General features: G+C 50.0%; 2 protein-coding genes across 2 annotated transcripts; one reads left to right on the plus strand and one right to left on the minus strand.

The window, feature by feature from the left end:
• The first annotated feature begins 2278 nt into the window (after window positions 1-2278).
• Window positions 2279-11690, plus strand: c17h12orf43 (chromosome 17 C12orf43 homolog). The gene is made up of 6 exons (XM_088935265.1): window positions 2279-2399; window positions 3242-3296; window positions 10398-10496; window positions 10576-10640; window positions 10751-10847; window positions 10955-11690. The coding sequence occupies exons 1-6, from the start codon at window positions 2291-2293 to the stop codon at window positions 11337-11339; spliced, it is 810 nt and encodes a 269-aa protein (XP_088791391.1). The 5' UTR covers window positions 2279-2290; the 3' UTR covers window positions 11340-11690.
• A 73-nt stretch (window positions 11691-11763) lies between these two features.
• hnf1a (HNF1 homeobox a) lies at window positions 11764-18607 on the minus strand. Its single transcript, XM_088935266.1, has 10 exons — window positions 18259-18607; window positions 15959-16158; window positions 15675-15858; window positions 15395-15597; window positions 15136-15260; window positions 14853-15039; window positions 14091-14273; window positions 13410-13528; window positions 12739-12835; window positions 11764-12599 (listed from the first exon to the last, which is right to left on the minus strand). Exons 1-10 carry the CDS (start codon window positions 18531-18533, stop codon window positions 12469-12471), a joined length of 1704 nt encoding a protein of 567 aa, XP_088791392.1. The 5' UTR covers window positions 18534-18607; the 3' UTR covers window positions 11764-12468.
• Window positions 18608-19493: the final 886 nt, after the last annotated feature.

Here is a 19493-nt window from a genome sequence, read left to right on the forward strand (position 1 = left end):
CAAAGCCTTTGGCCAAGATGGAGTCAAGAACGAGATGCTGAGACACAGCAGGTCTAAGTTGCAACAAGCTCTGCTCAAACTCCTCAATCTCATCATGACAGCCGGATGTTTCCCCAAGGCCTTGAACCAAGGACTGATCACGCCAATCTGTAAGAGTGGAGATAGACTCGATCCCAACAACTACCAGGGCATCTGTGTGAACAATTACCTGGGGAAGGTATTCTGCAGTATCCTGAATACACAAATACTGGCTTTTCTTACCGAACACAATGTCCTGAGCAAGAGTCAGATTGGCTTCTTACCAGATCACCGCACATCTGATCACATTTACACCCTACACACACTGATAGACAAACACGTCCACCAAAAAGATGAAGGAAATATTTTTGCCTGCTTTGTCGATTTCAAAAAAGCATTTGACTCGATTTGGCATGAAAGATTGTTTTACAAACAAAAGGGCCAAACATCTTCACCCAAGGACGTGGCGTGAGCCAGGGCTGCAGCCTGAGCCCAACACTGTTCAATATCTATATCAACGAATTAGCAGGAATGTTGGAACTGTCTGTAGCTCCTGGTCTCACACTACATGACACAGAAATCAAGTTCCTGCTCTATGCAGATGACCTGGTCCTGCTGTCGCCCACAGAACAGGGGCTGCAGCAGAACCTGGCACTGCTGGAGCAGTACTGTCAGACCTGGGCGCTGACAGTCAATCTGGACAAGACCAGAGTCATGGTTTTCCAGAAGAATGCCAGACCTCAGGGAAACAGGTACAAATTCACACTCAACAACAACACATTGGAGCACTCATCCAGCTACACCTATCTCGGTCTCACCATCAGCTCATCTGGGAGTTTTGACCTGACAGTGAAGGCACTGAGGGAGAAGGCACTCAGGGCTTTCTATGCAATAAGAAGGAGGCTCTTCAACATCAACCCACCAACAAGAATCTGGCTCCAAATATTTGAAAGTGTAATCCAACCCATTGCCCTATACGGCAGTGAAGTGTGGGGTCCCCTCATAGACCAGGATTACACTCAATGGGACAAACACCCCACAGAAACTCTGCACATGGAGATCTGTAGAAACATCCTCCATGTGCAGAGAAAAACCACCTAACAATGGGTGCAGGGCCGAATTAGGCCAATACCCACTATTGATAAATATACAGAAGAGAGTATTAAAGTATTGGCTACACCTAAAAAACAGCGACCTAAATTCCTACCACCACAAAGCCCTGCTGAGCCCCCTGAGCCAGCTGGTCCTGAGGCTCACTGACCTGAGCCACACCGACGCTAACCAGGATCAGGACAGCACTGCTAGAGCACCACAACTCAGACTCAACCACATCATAGCACAGATCAAACAGCAATATCTCACACACTGGGACACACACACACAAACACAACATAAACCGGAATGCTACAAAACCCTAAACAGACAATACACACTAGACGAATATTTAACCGAGATAAATAACAGCAAACAGAAACAGACCCTGACAAAGTACAGGCTCAGTGACCACAGCCTGGCCATAGAAACTGGGCAACACAGGCAGACCTGGCTGCCCAGAGAGGACAGGCTGTGCTCCCACTGCCAGCAGGGAGAAATAGAGACAGAGGTGCACTTTCTACTGCACTGTGACAGATACTCTGGGAAACATTCTTCCCTAAATTCAGAAATCTAATCCCAGAGTTCCCACACCTGCCAGAATCACAACGGGTTCCGATCCTACTGGGAGAGGGAGGAGGGAACTCAGTTGAACTGGCAGCCCAGTATGTGATCTCCTGTCACAGCCTGAGGAACAGTGAGCCTGTCTCCCAATAATGCTCAATATGTTTACAGTATATGTCAATATTTTATGATATGTCTTTGTTGTAAATGTGTGTAATATGTCTGTAGATTTTATTTTATTTTTTGTTTTGTTTCATGTTAATTTTATTTTTTTGCTTTGGCAACACTGATTGTACCCATCGGCTATGCCAATAAAGCATCTTGAATTGAATTGAATAAACCTTCATACATTCAAACAGTCCTCTGTACTCTCTTCCTGTCATTCCCCAGTGAACTGGTGATAATCTGGACAACTATCTCGTAAACTCTCTTTTATACTCAATCTTTTAATGCGGTGTAATTTAATGTGTTAATAAGTGTGCACCCGTCTCTTTTGTTTAGTTGTAGAGCACTTTGGGGATCATGGAAGTAGCGGTCACGTGCAGAAAATGACTACATCTCCCAGAATGCCTCACTGTGTTTCGTTTCCGCTTCAAAAGCGGTGGGAAAATTCAACATGGCGTCTCCCAATGTTGCACGGAGTGAGTTGGATTCGAGTAGCGAGGAGGACGAGGAGAGGTTCCGGGAGGCAGCTTGGACCTTTGAAACTGCTGTTCGAAAGCCAGGTACGGAAAACCGTCTGTTCAGGACCTGAGCCTGGTGCTGCAGGGTGCGCGTGTGCTGGCAGAGGCTGGAGTGAGCGTGTTGATGAATGTGGTACAGTTCAATGATGTCAGTTTGCATCCCTTTAACGTTTAATACGTCTGCTGAAGGAAAGATCCCAATATCCTCTTCAGCATGTTTAATGTTTTTTTCATCTCCGCAAGGACTGATGCGAAATTACTGACCTTGATAATTTCCAGTATTTTCTGGCGTGCAAAAGTCGCACATCATAGGATCATAGTATCTCGTAAACTCATCAGTTACACCTGTTGCTCGAATCGGAAGCTCAGTTGATGATGATGATGATGATGATTAATAATAATAATACTCTAATATCATTCATCTCGTCCGGGCTGCTGTGCGGCGTTCTGTCTACAGTTCGAGATGAGCCGGTCTGTCTTGTACAGTACCTGTGTCTGGTTAATCAATATATACCCTTTTATATTGTACTTTGCTTTGTAATTCATGCTGATGCCCGCTTGCTTGTTAACGGCGTGAATGATTCTCTTCGCAATGCGATAGTTTTAGATTGGCTGTACAGGTCTGCTCTGCCTTCAGCTGACAGGTTGGCCCTGGTGCCCTGGATGAATGGCAGACCTGCAGTAAGAGCAGGAGGACTCCCAGTGCGCAGCAGTGTGCTCAGTCCGGGCTTCATTGTGAGTTCCACACTGCTCATCCAAGCAGAAAAGCAGGTAAACCCTGGAGTGGATCAGACTGCTGTGCACTGGGAGTGGGAGGCCACACACTGCTGGGGCTGTCTGTGGAGCTCTGTGGGCTGATGGCCATCATGATGCTGTGTTCCCAGGAGGAGGTGCTGGGGAGCAGAGGAGTGGGGTGCCTGTGGAACAAGCGAGCCGGCGGTATGTCTAGCCTCTTCAGTCCTGCTCCCCCTTTTTAAAGTTTTTTATTTGAACAATAACAACAAAAATACAATACAAACGAGAACATAACATATCAAAAAACATTGTCAGGGGTACAAATTACAGTACAAACACAAATTATGAAAAAGGTTTAAACAGAGTAAACAAAGATGAAGTCCGCACTGCTTTCATGGTTTTATATTTCGAAATACTCTGCAAATAGGCCTTTACGTGAATTTAATCTATTTACGTCTTCGCCAGCAGCTATATCACTCTGCAACTCACAACTGGCAACCCAGTGAAGCCCAGCAGGTGTGAGCCTGGTCAGTACCTGGAGGGGAGACTCCTGGGAAAGCTGAGCCTGCTGCTGGAAGAGGTGTTAGTGGGGCCAGCAGGGGGCGCTCACCCTGCGGTCTGTGTGAGTCCTAATGCCCCATTATAGTGACGGGGACACTATACTGTAAACAGGCGCCGTCCTTCGGATGAGACGTAAAACCAAGGTCCTGACTCTCTGTGGTCATTAAAAATCCCAGCGCGTTTCTCGAAAAGAGTAGGGGTGTTACCCCAGTGTCCTGGCAAAATTTCCCATTGGCCCTTACCAGTCATGGCCTCCTAATAATCCCCATCTATAAACTGGCTTCATTACTCTGCTCTCCTCCCCACTGACAGCTGGTGTGTGGTGAGCGTTCTGGTGCTCTATGGCTGCCGTCGCATCATCCAGGTGGGGCTGCACCACTGGTGGGGGTGGAGGGGATCCCCATTACCTGTAAAGCGCTTTGAGTGGAGTGTCCAGAAAAGAGCTATATAAGTGTAAGCAATTATTATTATTATTATTATTATTATTATTAATTACCCTGCTGAAGCCTCTTCCACTCCCTCTTCACCTGGTCGGCTGTCATGGGAGAGATAAACCCTCAGATTTAGACAAAAGTATTCAATCATTTAAAGAAAGGTCTCTTAACAACCATGAGTCAGTTTTTTTTTCAAATGATTGTATAACAAGAGAAAAGTTTAGATCCCTTCTAATTTTTGGATTTTTGGAAATCTTAATACCAAGATATTCAACTACATCTTTTACTGGAATATTGCATATGGATAATACGTCACATTTCCCAAGAGCCATCAGTTTACATTTTTTTATATTTAAAGAGAGACCAGATACAGAGGAAAAAAACCTGTAAGTACTTAATTGCCTTCTCAACCTCCGTATGGTTCCTTAAAAAAAAGTGTTGTATCATCAGCCAATTGGGAACACTTAATCTCTTTATGCTGTATTTGAATACCCTGAAACACATCGCTTTTAATATGAGTAGCCATAACTTGTGTAACCAACAAAAACAGGAATGGGCTTATGGGGCATCCTTCGAATGGGTCGAATTCCCCAATCAATTTCAAATCTGTATGAGCTCCCATGAGCCAGTTTAACAGAACTATTACTTTTGTTGTACAATGTTCTAATTACCTTTGAAAATATTCACCAAAGCCAAAAAAGTTGAAAGTCTCAAAAACAAAGCAATGTTCAGTTGTCTAAGGCCTTATAAAAGTCCACAAATAAAATAAAGATGTCCTGAATAATAAATTCACTGTAATCTATAAGATCGAACACCAGTCGAATATTGTTACATATTCCTTTCATTAAACCTGACTGTGACTCATCAATAATTGAGTCAAGGCCTATTTTCAGCCTGCCTGCAAAATAGATGCAAGAATCTTTCCATCATTATTAATCAAAGTAATAGACCACAAGGGATCTTTATCTGGGTTTGGGATTATAGTTATTAAACCCTGAGTCATCCAGGCTGGTAAGACTCCCTTGTCAATTGATTCCTTAAAAACCAGAAGAAGGAATTCAGCCAGATCATCTTGAAAGGTTTTATAAAATTCCAGTGGGAAGGCCATCATTACCAGGAGATTTGTTCACTTTGAGCTTACTTATACCTTTCTTAATTTCGAGAATGGATATCTCTTTATCACAGATGGCTTCAAACTCTTCATCTATGGTTTTTATGTCTTCTCTTAAGGATTTTAAAAAATCACACATTTTGTCTCTAGAACGTTCCTTACCAGTATATAGCTTACCATAAAAATCTGATACAAATTTTGAGATTTCTATTGGGCTGTGAGTTTCACAGCAATCTATGTTAAAGTTACTAAGAGATGTATATTCTCCATTCTTTTTTTCCAAATTATAAAAATATTTTGAGTTTTTTTCACTTTCCTCTAACCATCATCTCCTGGACCTAACAAAAGCTCCGTTTGCTTTTTCTATGTACATAGTTTGTCAAATTCAGCTTGTGGACTAGCTCATTTACATGCAGCTGTTTGATCAATGTTGCTGTCATCAGTAATATCACAAATTGCCTTAATTTCCTCTTTCTTTATTAGAATAAAGATCTTGCAACTTCTTTACTTTTTTAATAGCAATTGATCTCATCTTATATTTAATAAATTCCCAATTTTTGCTGTATGAATTTGTTAATTGAGCCCGCCTCCAATATGTTTGTATAATTTCATTTTCCAAAATCCTGTAATTAAGTTTCCAATAAGTTTTAGAAATTTTAGGATCATCATTATTACTCAAATTAACAGAAAGATAAATTGCTTTATGATCAATCGGTACTGATGATTCAATAGAGGCCTTATTAATCTGTCCTTCTAATGAGTTTGAAATTAACCAAAAATCAATTCTTGACTGTTTAGACCTGTCCTTATTACATCATGTGACCTCCTTTAGTCCTGGTTGTTTACATCTCCATATATCAATAAGTCCTCAGCCTTGACATCCTGTACAACTCCATATCAGGAGGGGATGATCTAGTAGGTGTAAGGAATCTGTCCATCACAACATCAAAAACTGTATTAAAATCTCCCCCTAAAATAGTTTCAATATCCTTAAACTTGTCTTTCTACTTATTTATCTCTAATTTGTTTCAAGACATAAATTGCTATTATTTTGCTTATTGTTGGAAGCATATATATTCCCCAGCAAAAACATTTTCCCATCAAGAGCCACTGTAATAATTATCCATCTGCCAAATTGATGAGCTTTACTACTAATAACATTACCTTTAAATGTACCCTTTAATATTGTAACCCCCGCAGAATGATTACTACCATATGATTACCAAACATCACTGCCCCATTTATTCTTACAGATATTCAAATCCGAAGAACAAGCATGTGTCTCTTGTAAAAATCTGCATTAAACTTCTTTGCAAAACCTCGTTTTGTCAAATCATGCAGGTCTTCGCTCGTCTCCAAAGCACATTAATCGGTATTAATCAGTAGATCTACCGGTGAACTGAATAATCGTTCTCGGATTCCTGCTTTGTTCCTTCTGTCCCAGCCTGTGGACAGTATCGCCATCAGTCTTGAGTCTGTCCTTGTTCGGGAAGCACAGCTCCACAGATGTCGATCACTGTGTGTTGGATGTTCTCCTCCGTCTTCTCGGGAACGCCGTACAGCCTCAGGTTCCATCTCCCGCCTCGTTTAACCTCTGCTCCAGCTCAGCTGTTTTGTGTTCCTTTGTCTTTGTCACTTCCTTCACTGCTTTCACGTCAGGCTTTAAGTCCTTTACTTCATTCAACGTGAACTCTATTGATATTGTTAAGGTTTCGATACTTATCGAGTTCTTTCGAATCAAGTCCTCCAGATGATCTGATCTCTCATTAATTTTCCTGGAGAGGAGCACCACGATATTTTTCTGCATTTCAAGCAGAAACGGCTCCTCTTTCATCCTCTTCATGCAAGGTTTTTCTGGAGTATCAGGCTCAGCGTCCGTGTCGAGCAGCTGTTCCACTTGTGGGTTGCTGGAACCCCTCTCGCTGTTACGACGCTGTAAATCTAGGACTCTATGCGGAACCTGGTCAAAAGCCAAAAACTCTGGTTTAGCAAAAGCTGGTTTTACTTAGCCAAATCTTGTATCCTTAGTCGAAGTCGTGACAGACGCAGGTCGAGAAGCCGAAGGATCAGGAAATCGAATGCACAAAGATTGCGCTTAATGGCAAGGAAAAAGAGCTCCACTGGTAAACAAAGACTGAGCCCCGTGATGATAATTAATAATAATAATTGCTTATATAGCGCTTTTCTGGACACTCCACTCAAACCGCTTTACAGGTGATGGGGACTCTCCTCCACCACCACCAGTGTGCAGCCCCACCTGGATGATGCGACGGCAGCCATAGTGCACCAGAACGCTCCCCACACATCAACTACAGTGGTGTGAAAAAGTGTTTGCCCCCTTCCTGATTTCTTATTTTTTTGCATGTTTGTCACACTGAAATGTTTCAGATCATCAAACAAATTGAAATATTAGACAAAGATAACACAAGTAAACACAAAATGCAGTTTTTATATGAAGGTTTTTATTATTAAGGGGAAAAAAATCCAAACCTACATGGCCCTGTGTGAAAAAGTGATTGCCCCCCCCTGTTAAAACATAAATCAACTGTGGTTTATCACATCTTTGGAAAGCTGAGTTCAATTTCTCTAGCCACACCCAGGCCTGATTACTGCCACACCTGTTCTCAATCAAGAAATCACTTAAATAGGACCTGCCTGACAAAGTGAAGTAGACCAAAAGATCCTCAAAAGCTAGACATCATGCTGCGATCCAAACAAATTCAGGAACAAATGAGAAACAGAGTAATTGAGATTTATCAGTCTGGAAAAGGTTATAAAGCCATTTCTAAAGCTTTGGGACTCCAGCGAACCACAGTGAGAGCCATTATCCACAAACGGCGAAAACATGGAACAGTGGTGAACCTTCCCAGGAGTGGCCGGCCGACCAAAATTACCCCAAGAGCGCAGCGACGACTCATCCAAGAGGTCACAAAAAACCCCACAACAACATCCAAAGAACTGCAGGCTTCACTTGCCTCAGTTAAGGTCAGTGTTCATGACTCCACCATAAGAAAGAGACTGGGCAAAAATGGCCTGCATGGCAGAGTTCCAAGACGAAAACCACTGCTGAGCAAAAAGAACATAAAGGCTCGTCTCAGTTTTGCCAGAAAACATCTTGATGATCCCCAAGACTTTTGGGAAAATACTCTGTGGACTGACGAGACAAAAGTTGAACTTTTTGGAAGGTGTGTGTCCCATTACATCTGGCGTAAAAGTAACACAGCATTTCAGAAAAGGAACATCATACCAACAGTAAAATATGGTGGTGGTAGTGTGATGGTCTGGGGCTGTTTTGCTGCTTCAGGACATGGAAGACTTGCTGTGGTAAATGGAAATGGCCTAGTGAAAGTCCTGACCTGAATCCGATTGAGATGTTGTGGCATGACCTTAAAAAAGCGGTTAAGGCTCGAAAACCTTCCAATGTGGCTGAATTACAACAATTCTGCAAAGATGAGTGGGCCAAAATTCCTCCACAGCGCTGTAAAAGACTCATTGCCAGTTATCGCAAACGCTTGATTGCAGTTGTTGCTGCTAAGGGTGGCCCAACCAGTTATTAGGTTTAGGGGGCAATCACTTTTTCACACAGGGCCATGTAGGTGTGGATTTTTTTTTTCCCTTAATAATAAAAACCTTCATTTAAAAACTGCATTTTGTGTTTACTTGTGTTATCTTTGTCTAATATTTCAATTTGTTTAATGATCTGAAACATTTCAGTGTGACAAACATGCAAATAAATAAGAAATCAGGAAGGGGGCAAACACTTTTTTACACCACTGTATCAGTGGGGAGGAGAGCAGAGTAATGTAGCCAATTCATAGAGGGGGATTATTAGGAGGCTATGATTGGTAAGGGCCAATGGGAAATTTGGCCAGGACACCGGGGTAACACCCCTACTCTTTTTGAGAAACGCCCTGGGATTTTTAATGACCACAGAGAGTCAGGACCTTGGTTTTACATCTCATCCGGAGGACGGCGCCTGTTTTACAGTATAGTATCCCCATCACTATACTGGGGCATTAAGACCCACACAGACTGCAGGGTGAGCGCCACCTACTGGCCCCACTAACACCTCTTCCAGCAGCAGCCTTAGTACTGACCAGGCTCACACCTGCTGGGCTTCAGTGGGCTGCCAGCTGTGAGTTGCAGGGTGATGTGGCTGGTGATGATAGGATTCATTCTTTAATAGCCTTAAATAGTCTGTTGCAGAGGTGACTGATTGGATAATTAACCAATACATCTGCGTTTGTCACAATTGGTGGAGGCTCGTGTCGGATTATGCGGGACCAAGGTACTAATGAGTCCGCGTTTGCAAGAGGCTCGTGTGGGGTTATGCAAGGCCGTGACCGAGGGCGTACGAGTGCTCTGACTCAGGGGGCTCCCTGGCTCAGCCACTCGCCCCTGCTGCAGGGTGTTTCTGCCCTCCTGGAGGCCTCTGCGTTTTAGAAGAATCCTCTTTTCCCTTGGTTGCACCAGTGCTATTATCGGTGATAGTCTCCATCCAGAAACTACAAGTTTTTTTTAGAATTTCAACTCGGAAAGAAAAAAAAAAGTAACTCAACTCGTTATCCAAGTTGTGACTATGTCAGGAAATGACGTGAAAACACTCATGAAATTAACATATAAATTTAGTGAACCTTATCAGACATCCAAATCAAAACAGCTCCCCTCTCACACTTCCTGCTGCCCTGCCCTGCCCTCTCACACTTCCTGCTGCCCTGCCCTCCCCTCTCACACTTCCTGCTGCCCTCCCCTCCCCTCTCGCACTTCCTGCTGCCCTCCCCTCCCCTCTCGCACTTCCTGCTGCCCTGCCCTCCCCTCTCGCACTTCCTGCTGCCCTGCCCTCCCCTCTCACACTTCCTGCTGCCCTGCCCTCCCCTCTCACACTTCCTGCTGCCCTGCCCTCCCCTCTCGCACTTCCTGCTGCCCTGCCCTCCCCTCTCACACTTCCTGCTGCCCTGCCCTGCCCTCTCGCATTTCCTGCTGCCCTGCCCTGCCCTCTCGCACTTCCTGCTGCCCTGCCCTGCCCTCTCACACTTCCTGCTGCCCTGCCCTGCCCTCTCACACTTCCTGCTGCCCTCCCCTCCCCTCTCGCATTTCCTGCTGCCCTGCCCTGCCCTCTCACACTTCCTGCTGCCCTCCCCTCCCCTCTCACACTTCCTGCTGTCCTGCCCTCTCACACTTCCCTGGGATGTTTTGCAGTGTGAAGATTGATGCCCATGAGCATGATGGGAATGCGCTCCAGACAACCCCTGAGTTCCGGGCTCACGTTGCCAAGAAGCTGGGAGCCTTGCTGGACAGGTGAGCCCTGGGCAGGGCTGGGAGGCGCCCCAGATCAATCCAGGGTTCGGTGCTGACACTCAATTGTGTGTCGTTGCAGCTGCATCACTGAGGCAAGGAGCTCGGAGCCCTGGCCTGACAGAACCACGCCGGATGCAGAGGATGGTGAGGGGGGGGGCAGTGAGGGGCGCAGGCTGTTTCCAGCGTGAGTGTGTTCTCCTGCGTGGGCAAGCAGCTGTGTTGGCATCTGTGTCCCTCTGTCTCCGTGTCTCCAGGTTTCCGGCTGTTCTCCACCTCCGTGCCCGGCCTGCCCAGCACGCCCACAGAGGCCTCTCGCCCTCCAGCCTCACAACACCCCTGCGCCAGCTCCAGGTGAGACTGTGTGTGTGCCACTGTGTGCCCCTGTCCCCCCCTCTCTTGGCCACTGTCCCCCACTGCCCCTCTCTCTCTCTCAGTAACTGTCCCCCTCTCGCCCCCAGTGAGTCGGACTCTGAGCTGGAGTCCAGGGTGAGAGAAGCCGCCGTCTCGCCCGGAGACCTTCTGCGGTGCTCCGCCTGTCCCAGCATGCCCCAGGAGAGGGAGGAGGGTGAGGCGAGCCAGGGAAGAAGGAAGAAGAAGAGGAAGAAGAAGCTGAGGCCAAAGGGAGATGAGGGTGCAAGTGAGGAGGAGGAGGAGAGAACGGAAGTGCTGCACCCCCTCCATCCGGAGAGGGAGAGGAGGAGGAGGGTGGAGGGCGAGAGAGGAGAGGAGCAGACTCCCCACGGGAGCACCCCCCCGCCAGGGTCCCAGGATGGGAGCACAAGGAAGAAGAAGAAGAGGAAGAGGAGGAGGAGGGGTGATGAAGGGGCGCTGCTGGCGGACTGACGAGCTCTCTCTCCTGTCCTGGGACACGAGCCCTGCAGGCCGACAGACAGCGCACAGATGCATGGGCTCTGGCCTGTGCTTAGGCTTGTGTTCAGGTCTGCATGTTGGTCTGTTCAGGGCCGTGCACAGGCCCGTGCTCCAGGCGGTGCTCAGGCCTGACCCGTAGTTACCCGGAGCGCTGCGCAGTGGGGGTCTGTGTGTGTGAGGAAGAGGAAGGGAAAAGAGACCTTGTCAGGCCCTGCGTGATGTACTGGCCTGGTTGTGCCAGCTCCAGTGCTGCTGTGTTGGTGTCTGCTCTGTTTTGTGCCTGTTGTTGTTAGATTACAACCCTCCAGAATTTAATCCTGTTATTCTCATGCCATCGAAAATAAATTATACTTTTTTGGATAGTAGGCATTTCAGAACTGATTTCATTTAACATGTTACAATAACAAAATGATAGTTAAGGGATTCCAGAATTAATTTATTATCGGGAAGAAGCTGTTAGTCAGATGAACAGATGGGCCGCAGGCACCCCAGAGTCTCAGCTGGACTGCCAGGAGAGCCCACACTGCAGCTTGTGACTGGCTGAGCTCTGCCAGCATGGTGGTGGGCTCACTGCACTCCTACAGCTCCTTCTGTGGGCCAGTGTCAGCTCCCGGGGCCAGCACAGAGTGTCTGAGTGTCCTGCTGGTCGGACTGGGCAGATTCCAGAGGCGGGGATACATCCTGCTGGCTGGACTGGTGCAGATTCCAGAGGCGGGGATACATCCTGCTGGCCGGACTGGTGCAGATTCCAGAGGTGCAGATACATCCTTCTGGCCAGACTGGCACAGGTTCCAGAGGGGGGGATACATCCTGCTAGCCAGACTGGGCAGATTCCAGAGGCGCAGATACATCCTTCTGGCCAGACTGGCACAGATTCCAGAGGGGGGGGATACGTCCTGCTGGCCAGGCTGGGTAGATTCTAGAGGCGGAGATATGGCCTGCTGGCCAGGCTGGGCAGATTCCAGGGGGGGTACATCCTGCACAGATCTGCGATGATGGATGGGGGACAGAGCCACTGAGATGCTCCTCGCTCTCTGTCTCGGCAGCTGTTCTGCCTCAGTGGCTCCCCCTGGAGGTCCAGAGGTAACTCTTTTCAGCCTGGCTACTGTGCAGAAGAGACGATTTGCGCAGGGATGTAGGAGTCAATGTCCCCAGGCTCAGGGGAGAGGAGGTGAGGGGGTGGGGGCTCGCTGGGCTGGGAGGTGTGGTACAGCTCAAGACTCCTTGAGGACACTGCGCACAGAACGAGAGGGTTAGACAGGAGAGCCAGGCCACTCAGGACACTGGGGTATCCCAGCTTGAGCCATGACGATAATACTGGGATACCCCTGATTACTTCGCCATAACCCTGGCAGAGTGTCAGGTGTGTTACCTGTGACAGGTGAGCTGGTGTGCAGGTGGAGCGAGTCCTGCTGGGAGACCATGTGGACGGCCGGATCGGACTGGCTCTCGGGATCCATGGTCAGAATCTGCATGAAGAGGTCAGTCAGCAAACACCTTCGTCATGGTCAGACCATGGTCAAGACTTGGACAGGTGTCCCATGACTTCCCTGTGTGACCTGTTTCAGCTATGATGGGATATCTGTGCGTCTACTAGCGAGCTGATCTCAGGTGTGCGTGAAGTGTTATTATCACTGTCTCTAACTGTGTGCCTCAGGCGTGCTGTTACCTGTACAGGTGTGTTATTACCTGTGCTGGGCATGTTGGTGTGTATATGGACTGCCGTGACTGACTGTGTGCCTCAGGTGTGCTGTTACCTGTACAGGTGTGTTATTACCTGTGCTGGGCATATTGGAGTGTATATGGACTGCCGTGTCTGACTGTCCCTCAGGTGTGTTATTACCTGTGCTGGGCATGTTGGTGTGTATATGGACTGCCGTGTCTGACTGTGCCTCAGGTGTGTTATTACCTGTGCTGGGCATATTGGTGTGTATATGGACTGCCGTGTCTGACTGTGCCTCAGGTGTGTTATTACCTGTGCTGGGCATGTTGGTGTGTATATGGACTGCCGTGTCTGACTGTGTGCCTCAGGTGTGCTGTTACCTGTTTGACAGCAGTGAGGCTGGCCAGCGTGCCGATCCCACTGGTGTCGGTGATCACCATGGCCTGGGGGAACAGGCTGGAGGGGGGATACTGGGGCAGCTCAGGCTTGTGTCCGTACACTGGGGGAGAGACAGCAGACTGTGTCACTGTGATGGCAGGTGCTGGGCTTAACAGACGTCTCGTTTGCCAGTTAATTGACTAATTGATGGCTCTGTGGAGCTGTCTTCACAAGGGTGGTATCTGCGTGTGTTCCCTGTTACTGTCCAACAGGAAAGAACAAATGGCTCCATTGTTTATGGGATACTTCTTGAAAAAGATCTGCTGGTTATTCCTGTGGAAAGAAATTTTGTAAAAGAAGCATTGAGCTAAAACTCTCAACTGGGGTCTAGTTCTGACTGACCAACAGGGGCATCAGACCTTGAACCAGGAGGGGGCGCAGTTCAGGGACAAAGTACAGTGACCTGAGTTTGTTCAGAGAAATAAAATTGTGAGAGGCAGCCAGAGGTGGGATCAACTCCTCTTGCTACTTTCATCACTCAGTAGCTCATCAATCCCAGAATCTCAGCTAGCTGGTTCTTGGATGATCCCGGAGAACTGGGTTCAACAATTTGGCAGGGAAGTTCATCCCAGAGACTCTCACACCTTGGCCTTCCAGCTCCCTCTCTCCTGTCCCGGACTCACCATGTGGGGGTAGTTGAGCCATGGTAGCCATGAAGGAGCCTGGGCCCATGTGACTCGGGAACTGCTGCATGATTGGTTGTTGGTGGGAGGTGTGGATCTGCTGCTGGAAAGGGATTGGCTGGAGGGTGGTGAGCCCGCCCCCCACACTGTTAATGACAGTCTGGGGCTGAGTGGAGGCCAGACCTATGAGCAGACAGAGAGAGAGACTGTTGCAGTAGATGATGATCAAACTAACCGACTGGCACACTGAGGCACTGAGAGACTGATGCACTAAAAAACAGAAGACCATTACTGATTACAAAAAAGATACCTGGTTTGATTGTTAGTAACTAATTAGTCCAATATGTAATTCTGTTGACAGTTTCTTCTGAAGACGTCCACTTAGGTGACAAAAGTCAAAACCAGAGAGATTCAGTTCCTCCAGCCTGTCAGTATATGACACTCCCTTCAGACTAAAGAGACTCGGTTCCTCCAGCCTGTCAGTGTGGGACACTCCCTTCAGACTAAAGAGACTCAGTTCCTCCAGCCTGTCAGTGTGGGACACTCCCTTCAGACTAAAGAGACTCAGTTCCTCCAGCCTGTCAGTGTGGGACACTCCCTTCAGACTAAAGAGACTCAGTTCCTCCAGCCTGTCAGTGTGGGACACTCCCTTCAGACTAAAGAGACTCTGTTCCTCCAGCCTGTCAGTGTGGGACACTCCCTTCAGACTAGAGAAAGGCTACTATGTAGACAAGTGTCAAGCAGTGAGATGCCCGTGGTTACCAATGAGCAGCGAGGACTCTCCTGGCCCCAGGCTCACCACGCTGGGTAGCGAGGCCATGATCAGGCCCTGTGCGGGGGTGGGCGAAGAGGGGGACAGGCCATGCAGCGCGGTCAGGGTGCTGACTGGGGGCAGCATGCCCCCGCCAGAGCCCCCACCTGCCCCTGCGCCTGCTGTAGACACTGAGACCTGCGAGGGAAAGGGGGAGGGCAGTTAGAGATACAGGCCGGTACATGACGGGGTCTGCTGCACCCGGCGCGCCGACAGGCTCGAGTCGACAAGTACCGGTCTGCACGGCGCCTCCAGCAGGGCGTGGCTGACCTCCAGCCGCCCCCCCATGCTCTTGTCTCCATGGTGATCCCCGCTCGATGCCATGTTCTGATTGGCTGTCGGCTGGCTGTACTTCACGCCTGGCAGAGAGAGAGGCAGCAGAGGGTTATGGGCAGGCAGGAAGCCGCTGACAGTTTGCTCGGCTCCGGGAAAGGCAGGTTACTTGGTTTTGGGGGGCTCTGGCCCTTTGGCGAGCCATGAGGAGTTGGGTTACCATGGCTGGGGCTGTCTGTGCCGCCAGGCGCTGTGCCACTGGCCGAGTGCCCGGGGTAGGAGCTGTCCAGCGCCAGCTTGTGGCGGAAGGCCTCCTCTTTACGGCGGTTGGCGAACCAGTTGTAGACTCGCACCTCCGTCACCAGGTTCGAGCCCAGCCCGGCCAGCTGGGAGGGGGACACCCCGCGCTGCAGGCACTCCGCCCTGGGGACAGAGGGCGATGGTGAGGCGCTGGAGGGTCTCTCTGCATGCCCGCCCCTCCACTCGCCCGCCCTCCTCACCGGTTACACTCCTCCACCAGACTCTCCCGCTCCTCCTTGCTGGGGTTCTTCTGCCGTTCGTATGCCTGGAACAGGATCTGCTGGGAGGCGGGGCCCCACTTGAACCTGTTCCTGCGCTGCCTCCTGCTGCCCGGCTCCTCGGGCTCCTCCCCCACCAGCAGGCCGCGGCTGGCGTTGCTGAACTCTGGGCAGGGAGAGGGCAGAGAGGCTGGCCGGTGAGGCCGAGAGCGGCGGGAGCTGCTGCCGGTGCCCGTGCCGCGGCGGGGACGCCCGGGGGTACTTACGCTGCGTGATCTCGCCCTGCTTGCGAACGTACCAGGTGTAGAGCGCCGCCCGCTTCTGGCTCTTCATGGGCGTGCCCTTGTTCAGGTGCTGCGACAGGTGGGACTGGTTGAGCCCCGTCGAGTCGACCACCTCCCTCTGCGGCAGGTTGTGCTGCTGCATGTAGCTCCTCACCAGCTTGGCCACCTGCCAGGGGTCCTCCCTGCTCACAGACAGGGCACCGAGTCTCAGGGCACCGAGAGACGGGACACCGAGTCTCAGGGCACCGAGAGACGGGACACCGAGTCTCAGGGCACCGAGAGGTGAGGCACCGAGTCTCAGGGCACCGAGAGACGGGGCACCGAGTCTCAGGACACCGAGTGACGGGGCACCGAGTCTCAGGACACCGAGTGACGGGGCACCGAGAGACGGGGCACCGAGTCTCAGGGCACCGAGTCTCAGGGCACCGAGAGACGGGGCACCAAGCCTCAGGGCACCGAGAGGTGGGGCACCGAGAGACGGGACACCGAGTCTCAGGGCACCGAGAGACGGGGCACCGAGCCTCAGGGCACCGAGAGACAGGGGGCAGAGAGATGCAGAGCAGAGAGACACGGGGCTCAGAGACAGGAGGCAGAGAGACCAAGGGCAGAAAGACGGGGGGCAGAGAGTCGGTGGCAGTGGATCGGAGGCCCTCCGTGTGTTTATTGACATGTGTGAGAATCACCCAGGCGGCTGCAGCGTGTTTGCGGAGAGAGAGATAAGAGAGAGGCTGCAGGTCAAAGTCCAGCTCGGAGGCTCTTCCTGGTAAACACCTCACACAGCTCCTCTGGCTCCTCCAGTGTTCATCTCCAGGTCACTTGCACAGCCAGCATACCTCTTTCACACTACCTTCCATTAAAACTGACCCCTCGGACTTGGGTTCGAATCCAAGGTGTGCTCGTACATGTGTCCTGGATGCAGGGGAGGGAATTCCTGCAAACTCGCACGCTGGTTACTGATCAAAGGTTTGTTAACCAGGGAATAAGAGAGTGAGTAATTAACAACCACCCTGAGACAGAGAGAGGGGCAGGAGCATCTCTGCTCAAACTCTTCAACGTCGTCCTGTGAGCTGGGTGTTTCCCTGAGGTCTGGGATCAAGGACAGATCATGTCCACCTATAAGAGTGGAGACAGACCCTATCAGCTACTGGGGCACCTGTGTGAACAGTAACTGGGAGAAGGTATACTGCAGTATCACGAATGCCTGAATTCTAGCTTTCATTTCCGAGCAGTGTCGTGACACTACATGACACAGACATCAAGTTCCTGCTCTACGTGGGTGACTTGGTCCTGCTGTCACCCACAGAACAGGGGCTGCAGCAGAGCCTGGCACTGCTGGAGCAGTACTGTCAGACCTGGGCGCTGACAGTCAATCTGGACAAGACCAGAGTTATGGTTTTCCAGAAGAAAGCCAGACCTCAGGGAAACAGGTACAAATTCACACTCAACCACACATCCAGCTACACATATCTCGGTCTCACCATCAGCTCTTCTGGGAGTTTTGACCTGGCAGTGAAGGGCACTGAGAGAGAAGGCACTCAGGGCTTTCTACACCATTAGAAGGATACTTTTCATTATCAACATCTTTTTTGTACAAAGTTCTGTAAAAGCATTATTGTTATTATTTTATTATTATTGAGAGACAGACTCACTGTCTGTTCCTCAGGCTGTGACAGGAGATCACACACTGTATTATTATTATTGAGAGACAGGCTCACTGTCTGTTCCTCAGGCTGTGACAGGAGATCACACACTGTATTATTATTGAGAGACAGGCTCACTGTCTGTTCCTCAGGCTGGGACAGGAGATCACACACTGTATTATTATTATTGAGAGACAGGCTCACTGTCTGTTCCTCAGGCTGGGACAGGAGATCACACACTGTATTATTATTATTGAGAGAGAGGAGAGAGTGAAAGGAGCGGGGCTCAGAGAGAGGAGAGAGGATAGAGTGAAAGGAGCGGGGCTCGGAGAGAGGAGAGAGTGAAAGGAGCGGGGCTCAGAGAGAGGAGAGAGGAGAGAGTGAAAGGAGGGGGGCTCAGAGAGAGGAGAGAGTGAAAGGAGCGGGGCTCAGAGAGAGGAGAGAGTGAAAGGAGCGGGGCTCAGAGAGGAGAGAGGAGAGAGTGAAAGGAGCGGGGCTCAGAGAGAGGAGAGAGTGAAAGGAGCGGGGCTCAGAGAGGAGAGAGGAGAGAGTGAAAGGAGTGGGGCTCAGAGAGGAGAGAGGAGAGAGTGAAAGGAGCGGGGCTCAGAGAGAGGAGAGAGGAGAGAGGAGCGGGGCTCTTACTGTAGCAGGTGCTCCACCTCTGCCCTCTGCCTTGCTGCCTCCTCGGGACTCAGGTTCTCCAGCTCTTTGAAGATGGGGGGGGCAAACTCCTCCTCTCCCTCCTCCGAGCTGTCGCCCTCCCCGTCCACAGCGCCCCCGTCGCCCGCCTTGGCCCCCACCCCCCCCCTGGCCTGCTCCAGCTCCTCGGCCGCCTGGATCAGGACGTCCCGTGACAGCCCGGACCCCAGCAGGGCCCAGACCAGCTGCTCCTGCAGGCCTGTCAGCCTGGCCGCCATCGCCGGCCGCGGGGCTGGTTCCTGTGTGTGCCGGAGCGCCGGAGCCACAGCCCGTTCGCCTGTCCGCCTGTCCGGTGACTGGCCTCCCCTCCTCGCTCGGCACAGAGTGAACTTCGCACCCTCCCCCGCCCCCCCGCCTGCACAGGACAAAGAGCAGGGCAGCTGTAAAACACAGGCTGACACACACACACACACACACAAACACTGACACAAACACCAACAAGCACACACAGGGGCGACACACTGACAGGTGCAGTGAGTCTTGGCCCTCCCTCAATTTCACAACAAACTGACCGTGCTCATTTCCGTATCAATGTGCACAATTCTTATGGTGAAACTCAAATCGTGGGCTCTTACTACACCTTCCTGGGTGGCTGGATGAGCTTGCCAGTTTCCAGTGCTTGATGAGAACAATGTTACAGACAGTTGTGTACATCTTGGCACTTTGTTGAGAAAATGTACTCGATGCAGCTGGTGCAGTTTTGCACGTAACCACAAGAGGGAGCTCATGCCACCATAACTTCTTAGAAGCGAAACTGCGCAGGGTGCAGTTGTAGGCTTTGGCCGCCAGTGGTCACCTGACACGTCCTTGGACCAACAGCATGGGTGTATTTCACAGCTTCTAAGGCTCAAATATTGGGGAAAATTCTGTGGCTGTGTTCTTTTGTAAACAGTTAAGAGCTAATTTTGACCAAATAAAATACAAAATCAGACCACTTAAGGTATGAAAATAGATGAATTGTACACTTCAAGACAGGGGTTGAGATGGAGTGGGCAGAACAGAATCCAGGAGTCCCTGAGGGTGAGGGGCAAGGTGATGCCTTTGACCTGGAAGAGATTGTTAGCACAGTGCCTGCTGGGTCATTTCACCAAGGACATCTGACATTGAGCAACCAGCCCAACTAGTTTATTAACTGAACCAGAAGCTGGATCATTGATATACTCCAACCAGTGATGTTA

The sequence above is a fragment of the Atractosteus spatula genome, chromosome 17 (assembly GCF_055471065.1).
Source record: "Atractosteus spatula isolate fAtrSpa1 chromosome 17, fAtrSpa1.hap1, whole genome shotgun sequence".
NCBI lineage: Eukaryota > Metazoa > Chordata > Actinopteri > Semionotiformes > Lepisosteidae > Atractosteus > Atractosteus spatula.

Bases quoted from the DNA above. Each gene is read 5' to 3' on its own strand.
- c17h12orf43 (XM_088935265.1), top strand. From the start codon at position 2,291: ATGGCGTCTCCCAATGTTGCACGGAGTGAGTTGGATTCGAGTAGCGAG. The intron at 10,497-10,575 runs GTGAGCCCTGGG...GTGTCGTTGCAG, and splicing joins CTGGGAGCCTTGCTGGACAG to CTGCATCACTGAGGCAAGGA. The intron at 10,641-10,750 runs GTGAGGGGGGGG...CCGTGTCTCCAG, and splicing joins CACGCCGGATGCAGAGGATG to GTTTCCGGCTGTTCTCCACC.
- hnf1a (XM_088935266.1), bottom strand. From the start codon at position 18,533: ATGGCGGCCAGGCTGACAGGCCTGCAGGAGCAGCTGGTCTGGGCCCTG. The intron at 16,159-18,258 runs GTAAGAGCCCCG...GTCTGTGAGCAG, and splicing joins GAGGTGGAGCACCTGCTACA to GGAGGACCCCTGGCAGGTGG. The intron at 13,529-14,090 runs GTGAGTCCGGGA...TCTCTCCCCCAG, and splicing joins GGCTCAACTACCCCCACATG to TGTACGGACACAAGCCTGAG.